Raw genomic sequence first — 20,014 nt, 5'->3', positions numbered from 1 at the left:
TTCTTAACCCTGCAGCCTTAGCGTTCGCACGCCGACCTTGGGCTGCATCAAATGTTCGGAATTTTGAATGAGTTTTGTCAATTGACATCACAACGGCGTGTTGAGACAAGCGGGGCCACATGGACAAAATGTCGGCCTTGACGTTGTCGGCCATGTACTGTTTTGACCAGCCGCCATTTGCAGCCCTTCCAAATTCCCTTCAAAGTTTCTTTATAGTCAACGTTTTGCTGCAGAGACGGCAAATCCAGGTCCAGAAAGTCCAAACCCTGCCAGAGTTTGGCGTTGGCCGCAGGTGCGTCTCCTCAACTGGCAGGTGAACAAAGTCATCAGGACAAGCACCTGTGGCTAAAGCCAAACTCTGGCGGGATTGTGACCTTCTTGACCTGGTTGTCCTGCGCCTGGCCGTTGACTGGCGACCAGCGGAGGGCGCACTCGGCCAAAGTCAGCCGGGACCGACTCCGGCTCGTCCTCATGAGGACCGGCAAGCACGAAACAAAGACATTTGCACCCTGACAATTCAGATTTCCTTCAAGAATGAGTTGAAGTGAATCCTGTTTGTATACTATTGCCAGCATGGACCATAGAAGGACCAAACGTCCTCTTTTGGGAGGACAGACCACTTTTTTTACATACGGTCTATGCATTTTTTTTTTTTAATTTTAAATAAATTCCTGAAAGTGTTGTTTTTTCATTGCACGACTAACACGAGGTGTCGTGCAGCATGTGACCGCCACTGCTACACCCCAATCTCCAAGCCGGGCCCACTGTCCTCTTTTTTGGAAATAAATCATATCAAAGTTCAATTGGTGCCGTGACCCGGATTGAAACGCTTTGGTCGCCCGCCCCGTCCCCAACGCTGGCAATAGCAAGCAGCAGAAGATGCAACCGTCCACCGTAAATCGTTTTTCACTTTCCACGTGTCAATCCGCTCACAGAGACCAAGCGTCGTCCTCGTCTCCCGTCATCTCCACCAATGGCAAAGATTCGGGCGCCCTGGTGACGGTGTCGCGGGCGGGCGACGGCGAACCCATCAGCATCTTCTTGGACCCCAACTGTCCCGACCCGGTCCGCCACGTCGAGCGCTGGGAGGCGCTGCACACGTCGCTCATACGGGCGCTGAGCACGCGCAGCGCCGAAGACTGGCAGGAGGCGGGACGCGTCCACGCGCTGGCCGAGGAGCTCAAGGCGGCCGCCGGGCACGCGCGCGACCTCCGGCGGGAAGCGCAGGCCCTGAAAAGCGGCCAGGGGGTTCTGGAGCAGAGGCTGGAACAGCTGCAGAACCAGCAGAACCGCATGGCTCAGGTGAGGACGTGCCGTCGTCCCTCGTCACTCTCGCCGCGCTGGACTTCTGCCGCAGATTTGGTGCTCCATTTTCGTTCTCATCTTTTTGCAAATTGGCCCAACGACAAGTTTGTGATCAGCTCACACTTGGAAAACCAAGATGACAAATTGTTTCCAACGCCGCGTCGACCGTAATCTTTCTAAACTACAAGATGAAGACCCCAGATTTGCTCATCTGGCCCAACAGGCGCCGTCCATTCATCCCTTCGCCGGCGCATGTCACATACTTTTGTTGCTACTCTGGCGCTGACGAACACACATTTTGGATGAGCTCATTTTTGGGTGCCGAATCGAAAACTGATCTCGGTGTTTCCGTTTTTTGTTTTTTTATTAAAAAGACGTGTGACCTGTTCCGAGTCTGCAAATACGTCGGAACAGGTTTAGAAAGTGCTTGGAAGGTATTGAAATGCGTTGGAATGAGTTTGCCAGTCCAAAAGGTTGCGTCCACGTCGGCTGTTGCACGATTTCGTAGGAAAAATCTTCGTCTCAATCCGACTTGATTTCTGGAACAAAAAGCAAACACGGTAGCAACAAAGCGCTGCACAGAAATAAAATACGATTGTCAATAACACAACACAACACGATTCCTTTTTGGAATGCAAACAAACCGTCCCCGTCTCGCTTTGGCTGTCGTTCCAGTTCACGGCAGATCTCAAATCCGATTTGGACAGCGCAAACAGCAGACGATAGTAAAGCAGTAAATAAAAATATGATCATGACGTGTACACGTGAAAATGTTTGACATGTTTTGCGCAGGCGCTGTCAGACGAGCACGCCGGCGTCCTCAAGCTCAGTTCGGCTCTGACCGATTCTCTGTCCAACCTGCAGAGGGAGACGCAGAGTCTGAGCAGACTTGACGGGGACAAAAACAAAGGTGTGCTGCCCGTCCGCCTCGGGTTCGAGCGCCTTTGTTGCCTTCTTTCACGCCGCCATTGTTCCCTCCAGCGGCCACGCCCAGAGACTGCAGTGAAGTGATGGCGGCGGGAAACTCCCGAGACGGCGTCTACTCCATCTTTCCCGTCCACCAGCCCGACGGCTTCATGGTTTACTGCGACTTGAGCACGGACGCGGGAGGCTGGACCGTACGTGCTCGCTGGAAAAAACACAAAACACACAATCAAGGATGCGTTCACTCAAGATGTCTGCCAAGGTTGCAAAGATTTGTCAACGTCACTGACCAATGCTGGCGTACATCAACAAAATGGCCGCACCATTCCCACTTGGCTAACTGGTGGCGCGGTGTGCCGGTGGCTCCGCATCATTTGGACGCTCGCTCATGCAACATCGGCAGATAACAAACAACTTTGGTGACACATCTGACCGACAAACGCTTCCGGCTGCCGGCAAGAAAAGTGTTTGCAAACCTGCCCAAAGGCCACTTTGGCTGCCGCTCAGTGAGATACGGCGCCGGGGTTAGCGTTACGCTGTGAGCTCATTAGCCGCTCACCTCAGTACACGTCATTGCTAATGAGCTAATCATGCTAATTTGCTTAGTGGGCAAACAGCACACTTCAAGCTGTCAGGCTGACGTGTGTGTGTGTGTGTGTGTGTGCGTGCGTGTGTGTGTGTGTGTGCATGCATGTGTGTGTGCGTGTGTCTGTGCGTGTGCGTGAGCAGGTGATCCAGAGAAGACAGGACGGCTCTGTAAATTTCTTCCGTGGTTGGGATGCATACCGAGACGGCTTTGGAACGACGACGGGGGAGCACTGGCTAGGTCAGAAATGCACATTTACTCCACGCACACACACACACACACACACACACAACGACTAGCTACCCTCGATGGCCGCATTTTAATATTTGAGACTTGAGCGCAAGTACATCAAGTCAAGTGAATTGAACACCCACAGGGTTGCTTGAAAAGTGTCTGTGTTGGTCCACACCAGAGACAAACTGCAAACAAAATGGGGGCCTGGTTGAGGAGCCGTTCTCGTCATTGGGCACCTTGGGGAGGGACCCTCACCCTGCACGGCGACCGGCGACTGGCAGCCATTGATCTTTATTGCCGGGGGCGGCTGGCCGTTCTGGGAACTCCCCAAATTCCTGCTTCCATTTTTGAAAGTATTCCATTTTTGACACTGAGATGGAGTTGAAACAACTCTGATGGACGTTTGCCCTCATTACCACGGGTCAGTTCGATTTGCAGACGAAACAAAGACACTTCAGGCCAGTTGTCGCTGGCAACGTGAGCTCCAGGAGAAGAAGAAGAAGAAGAAGAAGAAGAAGAAGAAGAAGAAGAAGAAGGCGGGCCGTGTGTGTGCTGTGATTGGCTCATGTGCGAAAAGAGGCGGGCTTTGGGGCCACGGCACCAGCTGTGAGCTAACGGCTGGTGGTTTGCAATACTGCAAATTTTGGTATCGATCCGATACCAGGCAAATACAGGACCAGTATCGACAATAGCGAAAATGATGATATATCATTTTTTCTTTTTTTAATGAAGGTATCATCAAGTTGCTTACTCACAATTAATGTTCAACCTTGAACTGTTTTTGTGTTGTTTCCTTTTCAAACAAAGGACAACATTAAGACAATTATTGCTAATTGTCAAATACTTGATCAGGCCTGCAGAGGATCTACGCGCTGACGCGGTCAGGCGGGTACGAGCTGCGGATCGACATGGCCGACTTTGACAACGCCACGGCCTTCGCTCACTACGGCGACTTCTCCGTGGGCCGAGACTCCGTCAACCCCGAGGAGGACGGATACCCGCTGGCGGTGGAGCGCTACTCCGGAACGGCAGGTAGCAACTCCGAGCACCCTCATCCGCACTAGTTGCAGTGCCTTATGACCCCTTCAACTTTCTGAGCAAGGGTTAGCCGTTGTTGGCACTGAAGACGCATAAACAATACGCGGTCTGACGAGTCCCTCATCTAAATTGATACAAATCCAATTGGACATCTTTATGTTTGAAGCCTGAAATGTGGCAAAATGTCGCCCAACTTGTGGCCCGACGTCCGTGTGCCCTCCAGGCGATTCCCTCCTGAAGCATTCCGGGATGCAGTTCACCACCAAAGACCGGGACCGGGACCAGTCTGAGAACAACTGCGCCACCTACTACCAGGGTGCTTGGTGGTACCGCAACTGTCACACGTCCAACCTGAACGGCCAGTACCTGGGCGGGAACCACGCGTCCTACGCCGACGGCGTGGAGTGGTCCAGCTGGACCGGCTGGCAGTACTCGCTCCGATTCAGCGAGATGAAGATTCGGCCCGCGGCCAAAGCCAACTGACCGTTCGGCCTTCGCTGGTCCCGTCGGCGCCGACGCATGGCACGCTCGCATCGTTCCGCCATCGGGTCCCGCTCATCAAGATGCTTGGAGCGGTCAAAGTGCGGCTTCCGCCATCTTGAGGGCTTCAAGCCATTCCTCCTTTACTCACGTAGCTGCCAGCCTCTTTTTGGCGCACTCTAGAAGCAACTTGTGTTGTGTTGAATGTCCAGCTTGTCATGAAAGACTTTTTTTGGGGGGGGGGGGATAAACGTCCGCTTTATTAACATGGCCGCTTTAGTGTTCCAGCAGGTTACTGTATTTATTCTTTTCTAAAAATTTTCATCAAAAAAAAAAAACGTGATTGGAATCTTAAGAATCGCCCAGCGATGAATGAAACAAAGCTATCCTTTGCTCATTTGAATTACTTTATTTTTTTTTAACAGTACAAATAAATATAAATAAATATTATAAAATAAACAGGGCCTGGCGAGTACCGATAGCAGGTAGGTATCGGTATCGTCATCGAGCCGGTACCTGGCTTTATCATTTCAAGGTCTCACTACTCACGACTGCGGCCTCTTGTGGCCATTTTACAATCAGGAACTAGAAATCAGAAATGAGAAGAATAGAAATGATGCCATTCATTTTATGCAATTAGAAGAAAAAAAGATGTATTAGAATATATAGGTCTTTCTTTAATAATCATGTTTTTTTTGGGGGGGGGGGGTATTTATGTATCAAAAGTACCTGATACAGATATTGCTCACTACTCAAGAGTTGAGTGCTCGTCCCTGAGCTGGTCTGAAAAAAAAAAAGGTATCGAACATCCCTACAAATAAATTCGGTCATTCAGTTCATTTAGAGAATGAGTGGTTATTAACAGAAATATATTCATCAAAGATTCACGTTTTTTTTTAAAGTGATCTATTTAAAAGATCTAAAATTACAATGCACTTGATTTAAAAACAATTGGGAACAATAGTGATGTTTTTTTTTTTTTTTTACTATGTGCAGTTCTCCTAATAAAGATTGATGATTACGTATAATTTCTTTGCAATGGATTCAAAATAAGTGACTTTGTTTTGTCTCAGAACTAATTTGTTAATATTGAGGGGTATTTTTTTTAAATGGATAAATAAATGCATGTATGAAAAAAACAAAACTTTCCATCCTTTCACATTGATAGGAGAAAACGAACAAACCTCCCTCGTGCGTCGCGACGACTGTTGATGACGTACTGTGACGTCTTGTATGCAAATGAGGGGAAAACCCAGGCGGTGTTTGGCGGGAAAAGCAAAAAAGATGGCGATGATGGTTTGAAGCGGACGCCTGACAGGCTGCGGCGTCCAACCGACGAGAAGAAGACGCGACAAAAGCGGCGGCGCATCAACATCCGACAACATTCAACACGGTAACTTGACGCTTCTTTTAATCTTTGGTTTCTTCTTCAACCACAACGATACTTGTGTGTCGCTAGCAAAACACACACACACACACACACACACACACACACACACACACGCACACACACACACACACACACACACACACACGCACACACACACACACACGCACACACACACACACACACACACACACACACACACACACACACACACACACACCTAAGTGAGCCAGTAAACGTCGTTTGTGACGTTGAAGGGACGCCAAAATCTCCTGCCGGCTGCGAGATGAAGCGCAACTTTTGCATTGGGCGTCATTTACACGACTTTGCGGACTTCTGCTCGCGACAATGAAGCAGATCGAATCTTCTGTTGAATATTCGGAGCGCGCGACGACGACGAAGTCTACCCCCCCCCTTTTTTTTTTTTTAATGCTAATGCTACACTGACTTTATTATTTTACTGCTCTACATTTGTTAAGTAAAGCTGAGCTGTGTTGAACTTTTAAAGACACCACATTCTCCCCATATTACGCCAGTGTATATAAATGTTGGTCATACTTCTTTCCTATTTTTTGTTTGGTGTGTGGGAGAAAGAGGGCGATGACACATACGATACGATACGATATACTTTTATTTTCCCCGTGGGAAACTTTTTCCTGGACTCCGTCCAGCTGCAGTTTACAGTAAGGAAAAGACAACAGAATAGAAAGAGATAAAATCAAAATTAAATAAGAAGTGCAGCAGTAGTTTACAGTAAGAAAAACAACAGAATAGAGAGATAATTCAAATAAATAAATAATAAATAAAATAAATATATAAAAAATAAATAATACACACACACTCCTATATATATATATATTGCACCACTTAGTTAATGTCGGTTATTAAGTAATTTGATGGATGTCGGCAGGAATGAGTTCTTGTAGCGGTTCAGCCTGGTTCTGGGGGCCCTGAATCTCCTGCCGGAAGGCAGTAGCTGGAACTCATGATGCAGAATGTGAGTTGGATCAGTAACAATTTTCTGTGCCAGTCCGGTGACGGACCGCTCATAAAGCATCTGTAGGGAAGGATGATTCCTGACCCCCATGATCTTCACGGCAGTCCGCACCAGACCGGCAATCTGAGACCTGGACTGCACAGTCAGGTTGCCGTACCAGGCCGCAATGCCGTATTTGATGAGACTTTCCAATGCAGCCCGGTAGAACAACAGCATGATCCTCTGCTCCACTCCATAGACCCGAAGTCTGCGTAGGAAATAGAGACGCTGTTGGAGTTTGGAGCAGAGACTTCCAACGTGTACCCTCCAGCTGAGTGTGTTGTCGATGTGGACCCCCAGATACCCGTATGAAGCCACCTGGCTGATGTGGTTGCTTTTAATGACGACTGGCCCGTGGTCATCAACAGTTTTTGGATCAAATATCACCTCCTCTGTCTTCCCCACATTGAGCACAAGATGATTCCGGTCACACCACTGGACAAATTTCTCTATTTCTGAGAAATAATCCAGTGGGCTAGCGCCGGCCTGCAGCAAGCTGACGATAGCGGCGTCATCAGAGAACTTAATGATGTCACACAATCATTTGTGTACAGCGTGAAGAGGACCGGGGCGCTGACGCAGCCCTGTGGGGCGCTGACGCAGCCCTGCGGGGCGCCTGTGCTTATCAATCTGGGTTCCGAGAGGGAGCTGTTGACCCTGACTTGCTGTGTGCGCTGTGTCAGGAAGGAGTGATACCACCTCGAGATGTACGGGTTCACATTCTCTCCTTCAGTTGACCCAAAAGCAGGTGCGGCTGCATTGTGTTGAACGCTGAGCTCAAGTCAACGAACAACACACGTGCATAAGCTTTAGGGACGTCCAGATGTTTGCTGACCAGATGTGTGATGCTGTTGATAGCATCGTCAGTGCCGCGACCCGAACCCGCTTGTAGGCAAACTGAAGGGAGTCTAAGTGTGCATCCACCTCCCCCCTGAGCCGAGTCACCATCAGCCTCTCGAAACACTTCATGACAATGGAAGTTAGAGCCACAGGCCTGAAGTCATTATTGACCACAGGACATTGTTTTTTAGGAAGCGGGGTGATTACAGATTTTTTTCCAGAGACTGGGAATGGAGTGTGAGTCCACAGATCTGTGGAAGATGGGCTGCCAGGCCGCTGTGAGCTCCTCTGCACAGGATTTTAGCAGAAGGGCAGATATCCCATCCGGTCCTGAGGCCTTCTTTGTGCAGACAGACCTAAAAGCAGATTGGACGTCATGGGGATGAATGACCAGCCTTGAGTCCTGCTCATTCACTGAAATGGACCTCAGGACCTCCCCACATTTAGAGGAGAAGTCCTGGGTTTCGAATCTTAAATAAAAGTCATTCAGCGCCCTTGCCTTCTGGAGGTCAATTAGAGTGCTGAGACCTTTTTGAGCAGGAGTCGAGTTGGTGATCCTCCTCGTGGTGTCCCACATTTTCTTAGAGTTGTTAGCAGCAAAGTGTTTTTCTATAGTCTCTTTGTGCTTCCTTTTTGCTTCTCTAAGCATGTTTTTGAGTTCTTTTTGAACCAGTTTGAGCTGGGCTCTGTCCTGGTTCTTAAATGCCCTTTTTTTGCGGTTAATACAGTCTTTAACCTCCTTATTAATGTACGCTTTGTTGTTGGGGTAAACAGTTATTTCCTTTGTAGGAATGATGTTGTCCACACAGAATTGAATATAGTCGGTTACAGTCACAGCAGCCGTATCCACGTCCAGCCCATCAAAGGTATTCCACTCTGTGCATAGTACGCGAAGCCAGCAAAACAACGTCACACTCGAGACTGGACCAGGCAGAGCAGAGAACCGAGAACCGAGAACCGAGAACCTCAACTGTGCGCCAGACAAACTAAGCGGCCCACCAGACACCACTTGTTGCAATTTCTTTCTCAATTGCAGTTGCATGTTCGACAAACATTCAAAGGATTCATAACATTCACTGTTCAAACAAAACGTTGATGGTGACGTGACAGGTTGGCATGTTTGAGGACATGTTGGAAGTCTCCCGCCTGGCGGAGCCTGTGACGCCGGCGCCCAGTTGCGCTCCTGCGCGTTGGGAGGGGAGCGAGGATGACATCAGGCCGGAGGATGATGATGACGTCGGTCCCCAGTGCAGCCTCGGCGTGAACCAGTTTGTGCTCTGCCATTGGTCGGATGGACTCTACTACGTGGGCAAGATCCTGCGGGTAAAGCACCACAAATCTTCATTAGGATTTGGCACATTTGTCAGATTGATGATTTTCATGGAGTACGCCGTCTCACTTTTTCAATTTCAAATCTTGAATATTTTGCATATTTGAGAGAGAGAACAAATCGCGCTGGGCGTTTTCCCTCAAATGTTGGAAATTGTCTTGACGATGTTGAAAATTGCTCCTGTGTCCATGTAACCATATCCAAATGTCACCATATTAGCACAATGCGAACCTCACCGTGCCATAATGATCACAATAACGTCGACGATAGGAAAGAAAAAAATCCTAAAAAAAAAAAATCATGTTTTTTTCCTCCATCTTTTTCTTGTGGCTACGCCACCGTGTGTGTTGGTCAACTCTGCTCTGATTGGTGCACAGGTCAGCCCACCACGACGCAGCTGCTTTGTCACCTTTGAGGACAACTCCAAGTTTTGGGTGCTATGGAAAGACATCCAGCACGGTGACACACACGCACGCATACGCACAGCTTGTGTCCAAATTCACAAGGCCGGCCGCGTCCTCCCAAGTGCCAATTTGTTGGCCGAGTGACGTCACTCCTGGCGCCACTCGACAGCACGCACGCACTCCCATATGAAAGGATTGCTGCTTGTCGCTAGCGCGTTGACCGACAATCCATTCATTGGAGCTGACAAATTCGCACCTCGGAGGACCCGGCCGGCCTTGTGAATTTGGGCACAGACTGAGTGACCGTGTAAGTAAGATTCATCCAATCACCTTGCAGCCGGTGTGCCGGGGGAGGAGCCTCGTTGCTCGGTGTGTCTGGAGGCGGGGCCGAGCGCTGCAACTCAACTCAACCAAATCCTCATTTGTGGAAAGTGCGGCATAGGTGACAATTATTGGATGCAACTAATGGTTATTTCAGTCATTGGTTAATCGGCAAAAAAAACAAAAGTATTCCCCCCCCCCCCACCCCCACACACACACACACACACACACTGCCAGTGCAGAGACATGAATGAACGATGATTGAAATCGGCCAGCATTTTAATCATCGGTCTCCAAAGTGAAAGCAAATTTTTCATTTGGATTCAACACGACGATAATCAGCCCGCGTTAATGGAGGACGGCAGAAATGGAAAAATATTGAAATGAACGACATTTGGACAATTTCAATAGAGAGCGATTCCTCGTCGATCAAAAAGGATCATTTGAGAATGGATTGATGTTTGCACCTGCATCCAGTTGTGTGCTGATTGTCTGTCTGCGCGTCAGGTTTCCACCAACAGTGCCACATTCCTCCTGTAGAGGGCAGCGCTGACACCAGTCCCTGGTTTTGTCGACGTTGCGTCTTCGCCCTGGCCGTCAGGGTACGCACGAGTGTTCATTTTATCCACCATTTTAATTCGTTTTAGTCCAGTTTTACGAAATCACACTTGTTAGTTTTGATCATACTTAATCAACCTCATCCTGTTTTTGTGTAGTCCATTTTGAGTCTGCTCTAAATCTAGCATTTTAGTCTTTATTGTAGTCCAAGGAAACATTTTGGATTTTAAACTATTTCACATCAAATGTTATCTCATCTTTTTGATGAAAAACAACTTGACATTTTCATTGATGAAATGAACACTAGCACGCACGCACCTTGATGACAGTTGTGGCCCTCCCTCCCCGCAGAAAGGGGGCGCTCTGAAGAAGGGGCCCCTGGCCAAAGCTCTGTTGTCCATGAAGCAGGTTCTGTCCTACGACCTGGACGCTTTGGAATGGGACGCTCAGCATCGGACTAATCAGCAGCAGTCTTACTGCTACTGCGGAGGCCCGGGAGAGTAAGACGGCACGCACGCACGCACGCACGCAGAGTAGTGTTGATGTTGATGTTGATGTTGACGTGCGTGCGTGCGTTCGTAGGTGGTACCTGAAGATGCTGCAGTGTTTGGGGTGTCAGCAGTGGTTCCACGAGGCGTGCACGCAGTGTCTGCAGGACAGCATGATGTTCGGGGACAGGTGAGCAAAAAAAAAAAAACCCACCCGTTCCTTTGCTGTGAAGCGACCTGGCAAATGCTTCAAAGGCCGACTCGGACCCGCCGGCCGCCTCGTGACCGGACCCTCCCTCCCTCTCTCTCGCTTCCTCGCGACCGGACCCTCCCTCCCTCTCTCTCGCTTCCTCGCTCGCTCTTTCGCTGCAAAAAGAAATCGAAGAAGAAACTCCAGTCAATGCAAACGTTTAGAAAAGAAGAACGTCAACATTGTGAGGCCCGTGTGGGCCGTCGGCGACAAATGAATTCGGACCCTCAAACAAAGTCTTTTGTTTTGCAGCCCGTAATCTTGCCTACTATTTTCTTCAAAGTGGTGACTTGTGCTTGCTGAACTTTGACTTCATGACTGGAAATGGCAGACGACGACTTTGGTAAATGTATTTTTAGGCACGATTTAGTGTGGTTTTAGAAAAAAATCAAGGTTTCAATAAGCGTTAATACGGTCTGTCAAACCAATCTGTAGTTTCTTTGAACGTTCTTTTCCTTCGACAGCGAGTGCACGTGGAGGAGGAGGGAAGAAAGAGAGAGAGGTGCGGATTAGGGGTAGAGATGGGACAAGGAAGCCTTGTTGAAGCTTTTGAGGCTTTCGGCTGATCCATTTGGAAAAAGAGTCGAAGTTTCAAAGCCCCGTAAGATAGATCGTACCGGTGACATCTGGTGGTCAGCTGGAGTCATAGCAGCTCTAATCTTCAAAGGGATTCGCCTGATTTTATATTCCAACATAACACCAGTACATAACATTTGTGTCTGTCGAATGATCATCAGGTACACTTGGAAGTGTTGCAATATTTTGACACTGTACCAGTACTATGGTTCAATGTGATGTCCTGTTACTCATTCGATTTTTAGAAACGATTTGGATATGACACAAGTGCGCTGTGAAGCCAGATGACAAGTATTTCAACATCAGTCTTCGGGAGATGTGACTGAGGGTCTTGGAGAAGCGCTTATAGCAACCCGGTGGAAAATACTTGGGTCAAGCCTGTATCTTCGACACACGATTTAAAAATAATGCATAATTGGAAACTGTAAATGCATCATTGTGGGAGTGCTTTTGTTGGAAACGTAGCGAATAATTAACTTTCCCAGGTGAACATAAAGTGAAGCAAATATCTACATGAGGGAATTGTGCGCCTGACGCCGCGCCAAAAGGTTTGAATCAGTTGCGTCGTTTCCGCTATCTCATTAGCGCGCATAAAGCCGCATACGTCATCAGCACGTGATCACGGAGGTTTCATCGAGGCTTTTGATTGTTTCGAGCGGTCGGTCTCACTCGGCTGACGCACGAGTCTCAGTGTCAAACGTCCCATCTCTAATTAGGGGAGACGCTTATTGGCCTTCAAATTAATACATCAATAATAAGTGTACATGTGTAGGTGCAAGCGAGTCTAAAAATAGCTCCCCAGCGATGGGACTTGCTAAAAAGAAGAACGTCAACATTGATTTATTTAAACTTTGCGTGCTACTCGTTACCAAAGTGTCTATTTTTAGCTTGAAAATCAAATGTGTTGAATGGCGAAAAAGAGCTGTTTTTATTTACCCAAATATTTTTGAAAAGGGACATTTTAGAGCTGCAACTTTAGTACCGCGCTATTTTTGCTCACGGTTCTCGCGGCGTCAAAATGGAGTATCGGCCCATGCCTGTGTGTTTTGAAAGGCGCTTGCGTCGTGAGAAAATGCGTCCGCTTGTCCGTCGGCGGCAAGCCAAGGGATCTTGGGGATTTGGCGTTGAAGACGTGCTTTTGTGCTGCAGGTTCTACTTGTTCACGTGCTGCGTGTGCAACAAAGGATGTGAGCAGCTGCGGCGTTTGCCTCTGCGCTGGGTGGACCTGGTCCACCTGGTCCTCTACAACCTGTCGCTGAGCTACAAGAAGAAGTACTTTGAGCTGGACGAGATCCTGACTTTTGCCAACGCGCGCTGGGAAGCCCTGCAGCTGGCAAAGGTAGCGACGCCGCGCCGGCCCGAATTTGCGGCCTGCCGCTAACCGTCTGCTTGCGCAACCTGTAGCTGGCCAACACGCCTCCGGCAGACAGGGGGCAGCACCTGCTCGACGCCCTCAACAAGTACAAGAGCAAGTAAGTGCAAATCTGTTTCCGACACTACCCGCCGTTGGCCCGGCCGCGCAAACCCCTGGCACGCTGCTTTCGAGGAATCCCACTCCGCAAAGTCCAAAACTGGCATTAGCACGGGTTGGCGTTTCCAATCAAGCGGCGGGTAAACCAGCTGGTCTCCACCTGTTTGGACTTTGTGGACCTGGATTCTGCTGACGCTCGCCGTTTGTCAGATATTCACGGCCGCCCGGTTCATTCGCTTGAGGTCGATCTGCCTTGCGTGCCGCTGATTGCCGCAATGCATCGTGGGACATCGTGCTTTTCCACCAAAAAGGCGCTTCTTCATTGCTGTTCTTTTTTGGACGGGTCATGAAATGGATTTTGCTCAAATGAAGGCCCCAAAAAGAAGCATTCCACACCATGTCGAGTTCCAAATGGATTTTGCATACGTACGTTGCGCAAAGGCGTCGCTCGAAGCCAATTTGGCGACGATGAATGTGATGAAAATATGCAATCAAGAAAATGCACAAGTGGCTTCGGGTTCCAAATACAAATGGCTGTGAATTTGGAAACAAAAACAGACTCTTCCTCTCACCAATGTCCAACATGAATGACTAATGCCACCTAGTGTCAGAAAATGGCCTCAACACAAATGTCATGAATGACTTGCTATAAAATCAATTACTGTATTGAATTTGAAGAAAATAATTTGCATTTGGTAAGCGTATTTGTCCACTTTGCTGTTTATGAATGTGAAACGATATTTTGCATTGAGAACATCCAGCCTGCCATGCATTTATCGTGCGTGCGTGCGTGCGTGCGTGCGTGCGTGCGCGCAGGTTCCTGTGCGGGAAAGAGATGAAAAAAAGGAAGTGCATCTTTCGTCTGAGGACGCGCGTTCCTCCCACGCCGCCCCCCAAACTTTTTCCCGGCGAACGGGGGCGGGACTGCAAGAAGGCCGTCGGCGCCATCAGGTAGGTGGCGCCACACGTGAATTATCCTTTTGTTGATGCGTAACGCGCGTGCGCACGCAGCAGCTCGTCCGAGAGGAGGAAGCGCAAGTCCAAGTGGTTGTTTGACGACGCCGTCCCCGACGTAAGGACGCTTGCTTTGGTCTGCTGATGTTTGCCGTCTGCTGAAGCTAATGCTTTGCCGTTGTGCCGGCAGAACCATCGTCAGCACATGGCCGCCATCTTTGACTTCACCCTGGACCAACTGCACAAGCTCAAAAGGTTTTTGCGCACACGCACGCACGCACGCACAGACGGGGGCGGGCGCTGACGAGAATGTCGTGTTGCAGTCGCACGTCCGGCATCGAGCGGGACTCCGGGGACTCGTCGGCGGCAACTTCCGTCAGCGCCGGCAACAGGTAGCAACCAAATGTTGTGAGAGCGTCCAAACCTTTTGCTTCCACAAAATGGCAGCGCATGCCAATTGCTCAACTCCAATCCATTGCTTGGATGTTCTCGTTGGGATATTTTGGAGATCTGGGGTCGAACCCTGAACAGCGACTGAGAGAGGAAACTGCGTTTTCAGTCCCACGACGGCCGCCATATTGCTCCTCCCCGAGAAACCTTTCTCGCCATGCCATCCTATTGACCTTTTGCAGGTGGCGTGGTCGCGGGAACGCCCCCTCGGGGACGCTGGACGGCAAAAGAGCCGCTTGCCTGATTTGTCACCATCGAGTCTCGTACAGCGTGAAGTCCTTTTTCTCATCGCTGATCTTCTAAAATGCTCATTTCTTGCTTTGCGGTCGCTTGAACGGACAAAAGAGTCAACCAAATGTTGCTTTTTATGGCGCAGCTGCTCATGAAGACAAAAGACGGCAGAAAGGACGGGAGAACATTTGAAGCCGTACTTGGTAGAAACGGCGTGATTGATCATTGTGAAAAGCGGCTGAGCCTCGCCGCATGTTGATGAACTGACGCACACGCGGCGCGACGTGCCGCACGCAATTGGCTTCATCCGGCAGCGTCTTCAAGACTAATTGTCGCCTATTTGCATATTGAGACAAGCTGGACTCGATCTCGTCGGGATTGAACCCAAACGGCAATGTTGTGATCTTCCAATTTTTTGTCTTTGTCTTCAGGCAAAAGATGGGCAGCAGGAAGAGGAAGTTGGCCAGCTCCGCCTACAAGCAGGCAGCCAATGGCAGTGAGGCGGCGGAGGAGGCGCCTTGCGCAAGCGGCGAGGAGGAAGGCCCGCACGCCGTCCCATCGTCCCGCTTGCCGTCCGTCCGTCCTTCCGACGCGTCCCGCCTGCGCGTCGCCATCTCGGCGTTGTTGGGCAGAGCCTCGGGTGGCGAGCGCTGCCACGTGCTGGCGCGCCGCCGCACCGCCGACGGCCACTTGCAGTACCTGCTGCAGTGGGAGAGCGCCGCACCTTACTAGAGGCGAGGCGCACGCACGCACGCACGCCACCACGCCATGTGCCCACGGGATCATCAACACGCAAGCCAGAGAAAATGTCCTCTCTGAATTTGCACTTCTGCGTCACGTCGTCAAAGATGTTGAGAAACAAAATAAATGTGTCCAACTTGTGCGCACGTCTCCAAAGAAAAATCTTCAAGCTCTTCATTTCAAGTCCACTGCAAAAAAGCTCAAGCTAATCTGCTAGCTTCATGCTAAGGTTGAACGTAGCTCGGGTTTCCCTCCTCCAACACACCTGATTCAGGATCAGGCTTCTGCAAAGTTTGCTGATCATTTGGTTCCTCCGTGTTGGATTAGGGAGACATGGAAAACGGTGTGGCTAGGCCGGGGCGCTCCAGGACCGGACTTGGGCACCCCTGCGTTACGTGCATGTTCTTAAAAACATTAGCATTCACGTTGGCCTCATTTCAAGCAGTGCAAGCTGCAGGACTGTCAAGCAGGGAGCCCTAAAATGCTTCCTACGCCCCAAAAGTTCACCATATTTGGCTTTCAGCTTGAAATGGATGTAAAATGTCAAGATTTGACGTGACAGCGATCTGCTATGATGAAAGCAGGACATCGAAAGGAGAAGCTTGCACTGCTGATTTCCTCATCGCCAACAATTGAAAGAAAGCACAAAATGTCAATAACTGCTCGTGTGCCCTTGAGCATCGATGATGTCGGCTCATGCTGTTGACAAGAAGACTGCTGAAGCATGATGATGATGATGATGATGATGATGATGTCGTCATCCCGCTCTTCTCGAAGGGCCCTCAGGCTGCAGTTTCCAGCCTCTACACGGCCACTCGGCTCATGAATTGTTGCTATGGTAACCGCTGCAGATGTAATGATGGCGGCGATCTTAAAAGTGCCACAATATCGTCGTCGTCATGTCACGATGTTAAAAGCAGCACCCCTATTAAAAATGTTCGGTTATATTCTATTTGTGCAGTTCTAGCACCCTCTGGTGGTGGTTTTATTAGTGCAGTTTAATTTTAATTAGGAATGTTTAGGCCACTTTATCAGTCCTCTAAATCAGTCATACCAGCAAATATTTTTCAACATTGCCATCAAAAAAAAACATGACTTTTGGCCCGCTTCAGCCAAACTCAATATTGTGAACTACATAGACCATGATGCTTTGCGCCACTCAGCCAATAGGAGCCCATGACGAGGACATGGCCAAGCCTACTTCTACGTCACTGCTGTTATGTACACAAACGCAATATTGTGCTCCTCCCCCAAGATGAGCTTTTGTTAAATTGAATGTATTCATTTACAATATCGCGAGTTTCTACACATGCTTGTGAGCTTTCTTTGTTTCGCGAACCTCCCCACAATATCGTAATAATTATCGTATCGTAAAGCTCATTTCATGATATCCTATTTATCGCCAAGCTCCCCACAATATTGTGCTAATTATCGTATTGTGCACTTATTTTCATCGTAATGTGATTTTTGGATATCGCTACATCCCTAGCAACCGCGCTCAGGTGGGCCTTGTTGTTGACCTTTGACCCCTTGGCTTTCCTCATCACGTCGTCACGCTTCCCACCATAATGTAAGTCAACGGAAGGACCGACACCGGGTTGGATTACAACTTAATGACATGGCAATTGTCGTGTGTGTGTGTCGTGTGTGTGTGTGTGTGTGTGTGTGTGTGTGTGTGTGTGTGTGTGTGTGTGTGTGTGTGTGTGTGTGTGTGTGTGTGTGTGTGTGTGTGTGTGTGTGTGTGTGTGTGTGTGTGTGTGTGTGTGTGTGTGTGCGTGTGTGTGTGTGTGTGTGTGTGTGTGTGTGTGTGTAAGAGGAAGTAATCTGCTAATGCTCTTAAGGTGCTTGTAAGTGTGTCGTCGGCGCCACTGTTGCCGCCGCTGTTTTCTTCTGGGCTTGGATGACTGATTGACAGGTGTGTCCTTGTCATGCGTGTGCGTCTTGATGTCTATTTGTGGACGTGGTCGCCATGGAGACGGTGCTCAAACATCTTTCCCGCTGTCAACATCTTGGCTGGATGAATGTTATTGGTGAGTTGATTGATGTGTTGACATTGAGATGGTCAATTCCTTTTAAGGAATGATGTGTCGGTGGACAACTTTTGCAAATAAACCCTCTGGACGGCGCTGGATCCGCAAAAGAAAAGAAAAAAGGACGGCGCTGGATCCGCAAAAGAAAAGAAAAAAGGACGGCGCCTTGTATGGGATCGACCGCCAAACCAAGAAGAAGAATGAATCCGAGTACTGCTAAGATGATCCAAAGTTGGACGGACGCAAAGTCATCTGCTGCGATGGATCTTTTTGTCCCATCTGAGATGACGTTGAATGTTTTCTTGTCAGAACTGAAGAGCGCCTCCATCCATTGGCTGTCGTGCGGTCAGAGGGCGGAGCCGTACGCGTGGAGCAGGATGTTGTGCGTCCTGTCCGACGCTCGCCTCCTGCTGCTGGACGACCTGGAGGTGAGCTCACCTTTTCACCTTCAAAGTCCTCTGCTCCACTTTGAGCGCTCCGTCCGTCCGTCCGTCCGTACGTCCGTCCGCGGCGGAGCAGGGATGGAATTTTTTTCATCATTTTTGGAGACAAAGGCGCTTGCTGACGAACAAAGGTTTTTACAATTGATTAATCAATCAATTGATCAAATGCATTTCCCTTTTTCATGAGTTTCATCCCCCCAAAAAAGTCCTCTTGATGACTGTTAATTAATGATCCAATGCTTGTTGCCTATTTGATATTGTTTAGTGATTAAAAAATGCGCTTGCTGTTGCACTTTTTGGAATTTTTCTCAGTTAGCGGTTGTCATTGTTTTCCAAAGTAAAAAAAAAAAGTAAAAAGAGACATTTGCAAATGTCATATTTGCATTCAACACAAAAGAGAATGACTGTTGAGATGCTCAAATGGACAATTTCAAATTTCACGCCACAAAAGCCGACTTGTCAAAATGAATCGATTGGATTTTGACAGCGCTTGAGCGAACAACTCTGTACGACCTTTGACCTTGAGACGCCACATGCCAGAGTCTCCTCCCGGTCGAGATTTTCCTTTCCAAGAGGTGTCCAGAATGACCAAAGCCTGCCACGCTTTGGTTTTGGCCTCATCAGCCGCAGGTGTGGAGCTGGACTGGACTGGATCCGGACCGCACCTGGACCGGACTCGTCTGCAAGTGTGAGCGGCCGGCGCCACTGTGCAAGGCGGTTCACCAGCTGCATGTGTTTCCTCGTGGCCAAAATGCATCCGCTTTGACGTGAAGCCAAGCGGGAACGCGACATTCAAAATCACGGCAAAAAGAAAACGGGACATTTTGACAATTCGGTGAAATGGTTACATTTGTAAGTTAGATCAATCCTACAATACATAAATGATTCTGATCTAATTCTAATAATCAAAATGATTGACATTTGCAATTGAATGATAGACCGGAATGTTTCTTTTCTGCTTTTGCCATTTTTCAGGTTCATCCTTCGCTGCTGTCCCGGAGGGCGGAGTCTTGTACTGTGTGGTTGCTAAGATACCGCCTCCGTGTGACCCCGGCGCCCTCTGACTCCGCCCACAAAGGTGCACACATTTGCTGAAGATGTGAGCGGCGGGAAGCACGTTGATTGTTTGCGTGGTGGTGGCGACCGGGACGAGCCGCAGATGACGGCCGCCGCCGTCGGTCGGTCGGTTCATACATTTGTCGGGAAGGAAATGTTGAGCTCGGCAAAAGGTTTGTTGGAGAGAAAAATGGACGCCGACTCGCTCGACTTCCCTTCAAAGGGCAACAAACGGCCAGAGGTGGGCGGACAAATTTGTCTCCGTCATCTGCACGCCTCGTCAGTTTCTCCGTCGTTCCGTTTTTTTCACTTTTGCACCCTCGATGTTGTTCTCCCTCGACCGCAAGCGAGAAACGTGACGCGCTTCCGTCAGTCGTCCGCAGAACGTGAGTCCGTCGGTGACGGACATGGTCCTTTTTGGAATGAAGAAAAGCGCTGACGAAGGTCCTCGAGCGATGCTGATGATGGATTTAAATGATGCATTGGATTTGGAAGGCGTTTGCAAGAAACGGTCGGCGTGATGGTTTGCGCTTCGCACCTTTTCCAGAGCGTCTGGAGAGGAGAAGCCGCCCCCTGAGTGGCGCCGCCTCGGACACGCCCGCCGTCAAAGCGACGGTAGGCCAGCCGGCCGTCCGGCGCCGTTTGCTTGTGGCTCCTTTGGGTCCCGGCGCGAGGGTCATCTTCTCCTTTGCCGCGCAGGCTTTCCTGTCCGGCCGGCTGAAGCGCTCCATCGGCAGGCGTGTCGGCGTCGGGGACGCTTCCCGAGGCAGGTAAGGTGTCAAACGCATTCGGGGCTCGGCAAGCTTTTTGAGCCGCCGAATTCAAATGACGTCAGGCTCTGGCCTGCTGTATTCAATCGACACATTGTAGTGACCCCCCCC

The 20,014-nt window shown here is 49.4% G+C and overlaps 3 protein-coding genes across 8 annotated transcripts in view; all 3 read left to right on the top strand.

The window, feature by feature from the left end:
- Nucleotides 1–5,711, top strand: part of LOC144049239 (fibrinogen C domain-containing protein 1-like) — a 7,815-nt gene extending 2,104 nt beyond the window's left edge. The window contains exons 3-8 of one of the 2 annotated variants that reach the window (XM_077561972.1): nt 936–1,302; nt 2,170–2,215; nt 2,287–2,423; nt 2,959–3,055; nt 3,902–4,081; nt 4,311–5,711. In XM_077561972.1, the coding sequence (XP_077418098.1) occupies nt 936–1,302; nt 2,170–2,215; nt 2,287–2,423; nt 2,959–3,055; nt 3,902–4,081; nt 4,311–4,570 (1,087 nt within the window). In that variant the 3' untranslated portion in view covers nt 4,571–5,711. Of the gene's footprint in view, nt 1–935; nt 1,303–2,097; nt 2,216–2,286; nt 2,424–2,958; nt 3,056–3,901; nt 4,082–4,310 lie in introns of both variants that reach the window. The other variant, XM_077561971.1, reaches the window with a different exon arrangement.
- A 107-nt stretch (nt 5,712–5,818) lies between these two features.
- Nucleotides 5,819–15,746, top strand: phf19 (PHD finger protein 19). 4 transcript variants are annotated; one of them, XM_077561967.1, is made up of 14 exons: nt 5,819–5,960; nt 8,941–9,153; nt 9,538–9,619; nt 9,902–10,006; nt 10,393–10,487; nt 10,795–10,943; nt 11,026–11,121; nt 12,907–13,096; nt 13,162–13,229; nt 14,045–14,179; nt 14,243–14,300; nt 14,373–14,437; nt 14,506–14,574; nt 15,295–15,746. In XM_077561967.1, exons 2-14 carry the CDS (start codon nt 8,947–8,949, stop codon nt 15,593–15,595), a joined length of 1,620 nt encoding a protein of 539 aa, XP_077418093.1. In that variant the 5' UTR covers nt 5,819–5,960; nt 8,941–8,946; the 3' UTR covers nt 15,596–15,746. The 4 variants fall into 4 exon arrangements, with proteins under 4 accessions (XP_077418093.1, XP_077418092.1, XP_077418096.1 ...); XM_077561966.1 differs by having other exon boundaries at nt 14,240–14,300; XM_077561970.1 differs by lacking the exon at nt 14,506–14,574.
- Nucleotides 15,747–17,252: 1,506 nt separating this feature from the next.
- Nucleotides 17,253–19,937, top strand: LOC144049224 (uncharacterized). Of its 2 annotated transcripts, none has more exons than XM_077561944.1 (5): nt 17,253–17,634; nt 17,944–18,062; nt 19,053–19,155; nt 19,681–19,748; nt 19,833–19,937. In XM_077561944.1, exons 1-5 carry the CDS (start codon nt 17,574–17,576, stop codon nt 19,905–19,907), a joined length of 426 nt encoding a protein of 141 aa, XP_077418070.1. In that variant the 5' UTR covers nt 17,253–17,573; the 3' UTR covers nt 19,908–19,937. The 2 variants fall into 2 exon arrangements, with proteins under 2 accessions (XP_077418070.1, XP_077418068.1); XM_077561942.1 differs by having other exon boundaries at nt 17,469–17,519; nt 17,682–18,062.
- Nucleotides 19,938–20,014: the final 77 nt, after the last annotated feature.

This window comes from Vanacampus margaritifer, chromosome 3, assembly GCF_051991255.1.
Source record: "Vanacampus margaritifer isolate UIUO_Vmar chromosome 3, RoL_Vmar_1.0, whole genome shotgun sequence".
In the NCBI taxonomy this organism is placed as follows: Eukaryota; Metazoa; Chordata; class Actinopteri; order Syngnathiformes; family Syngnathidae; genus Vanacampus; species Vanacampus margaritifer.
This window is presented reverse-complemented; position numbering and strand designations above follow the sequence as displayed.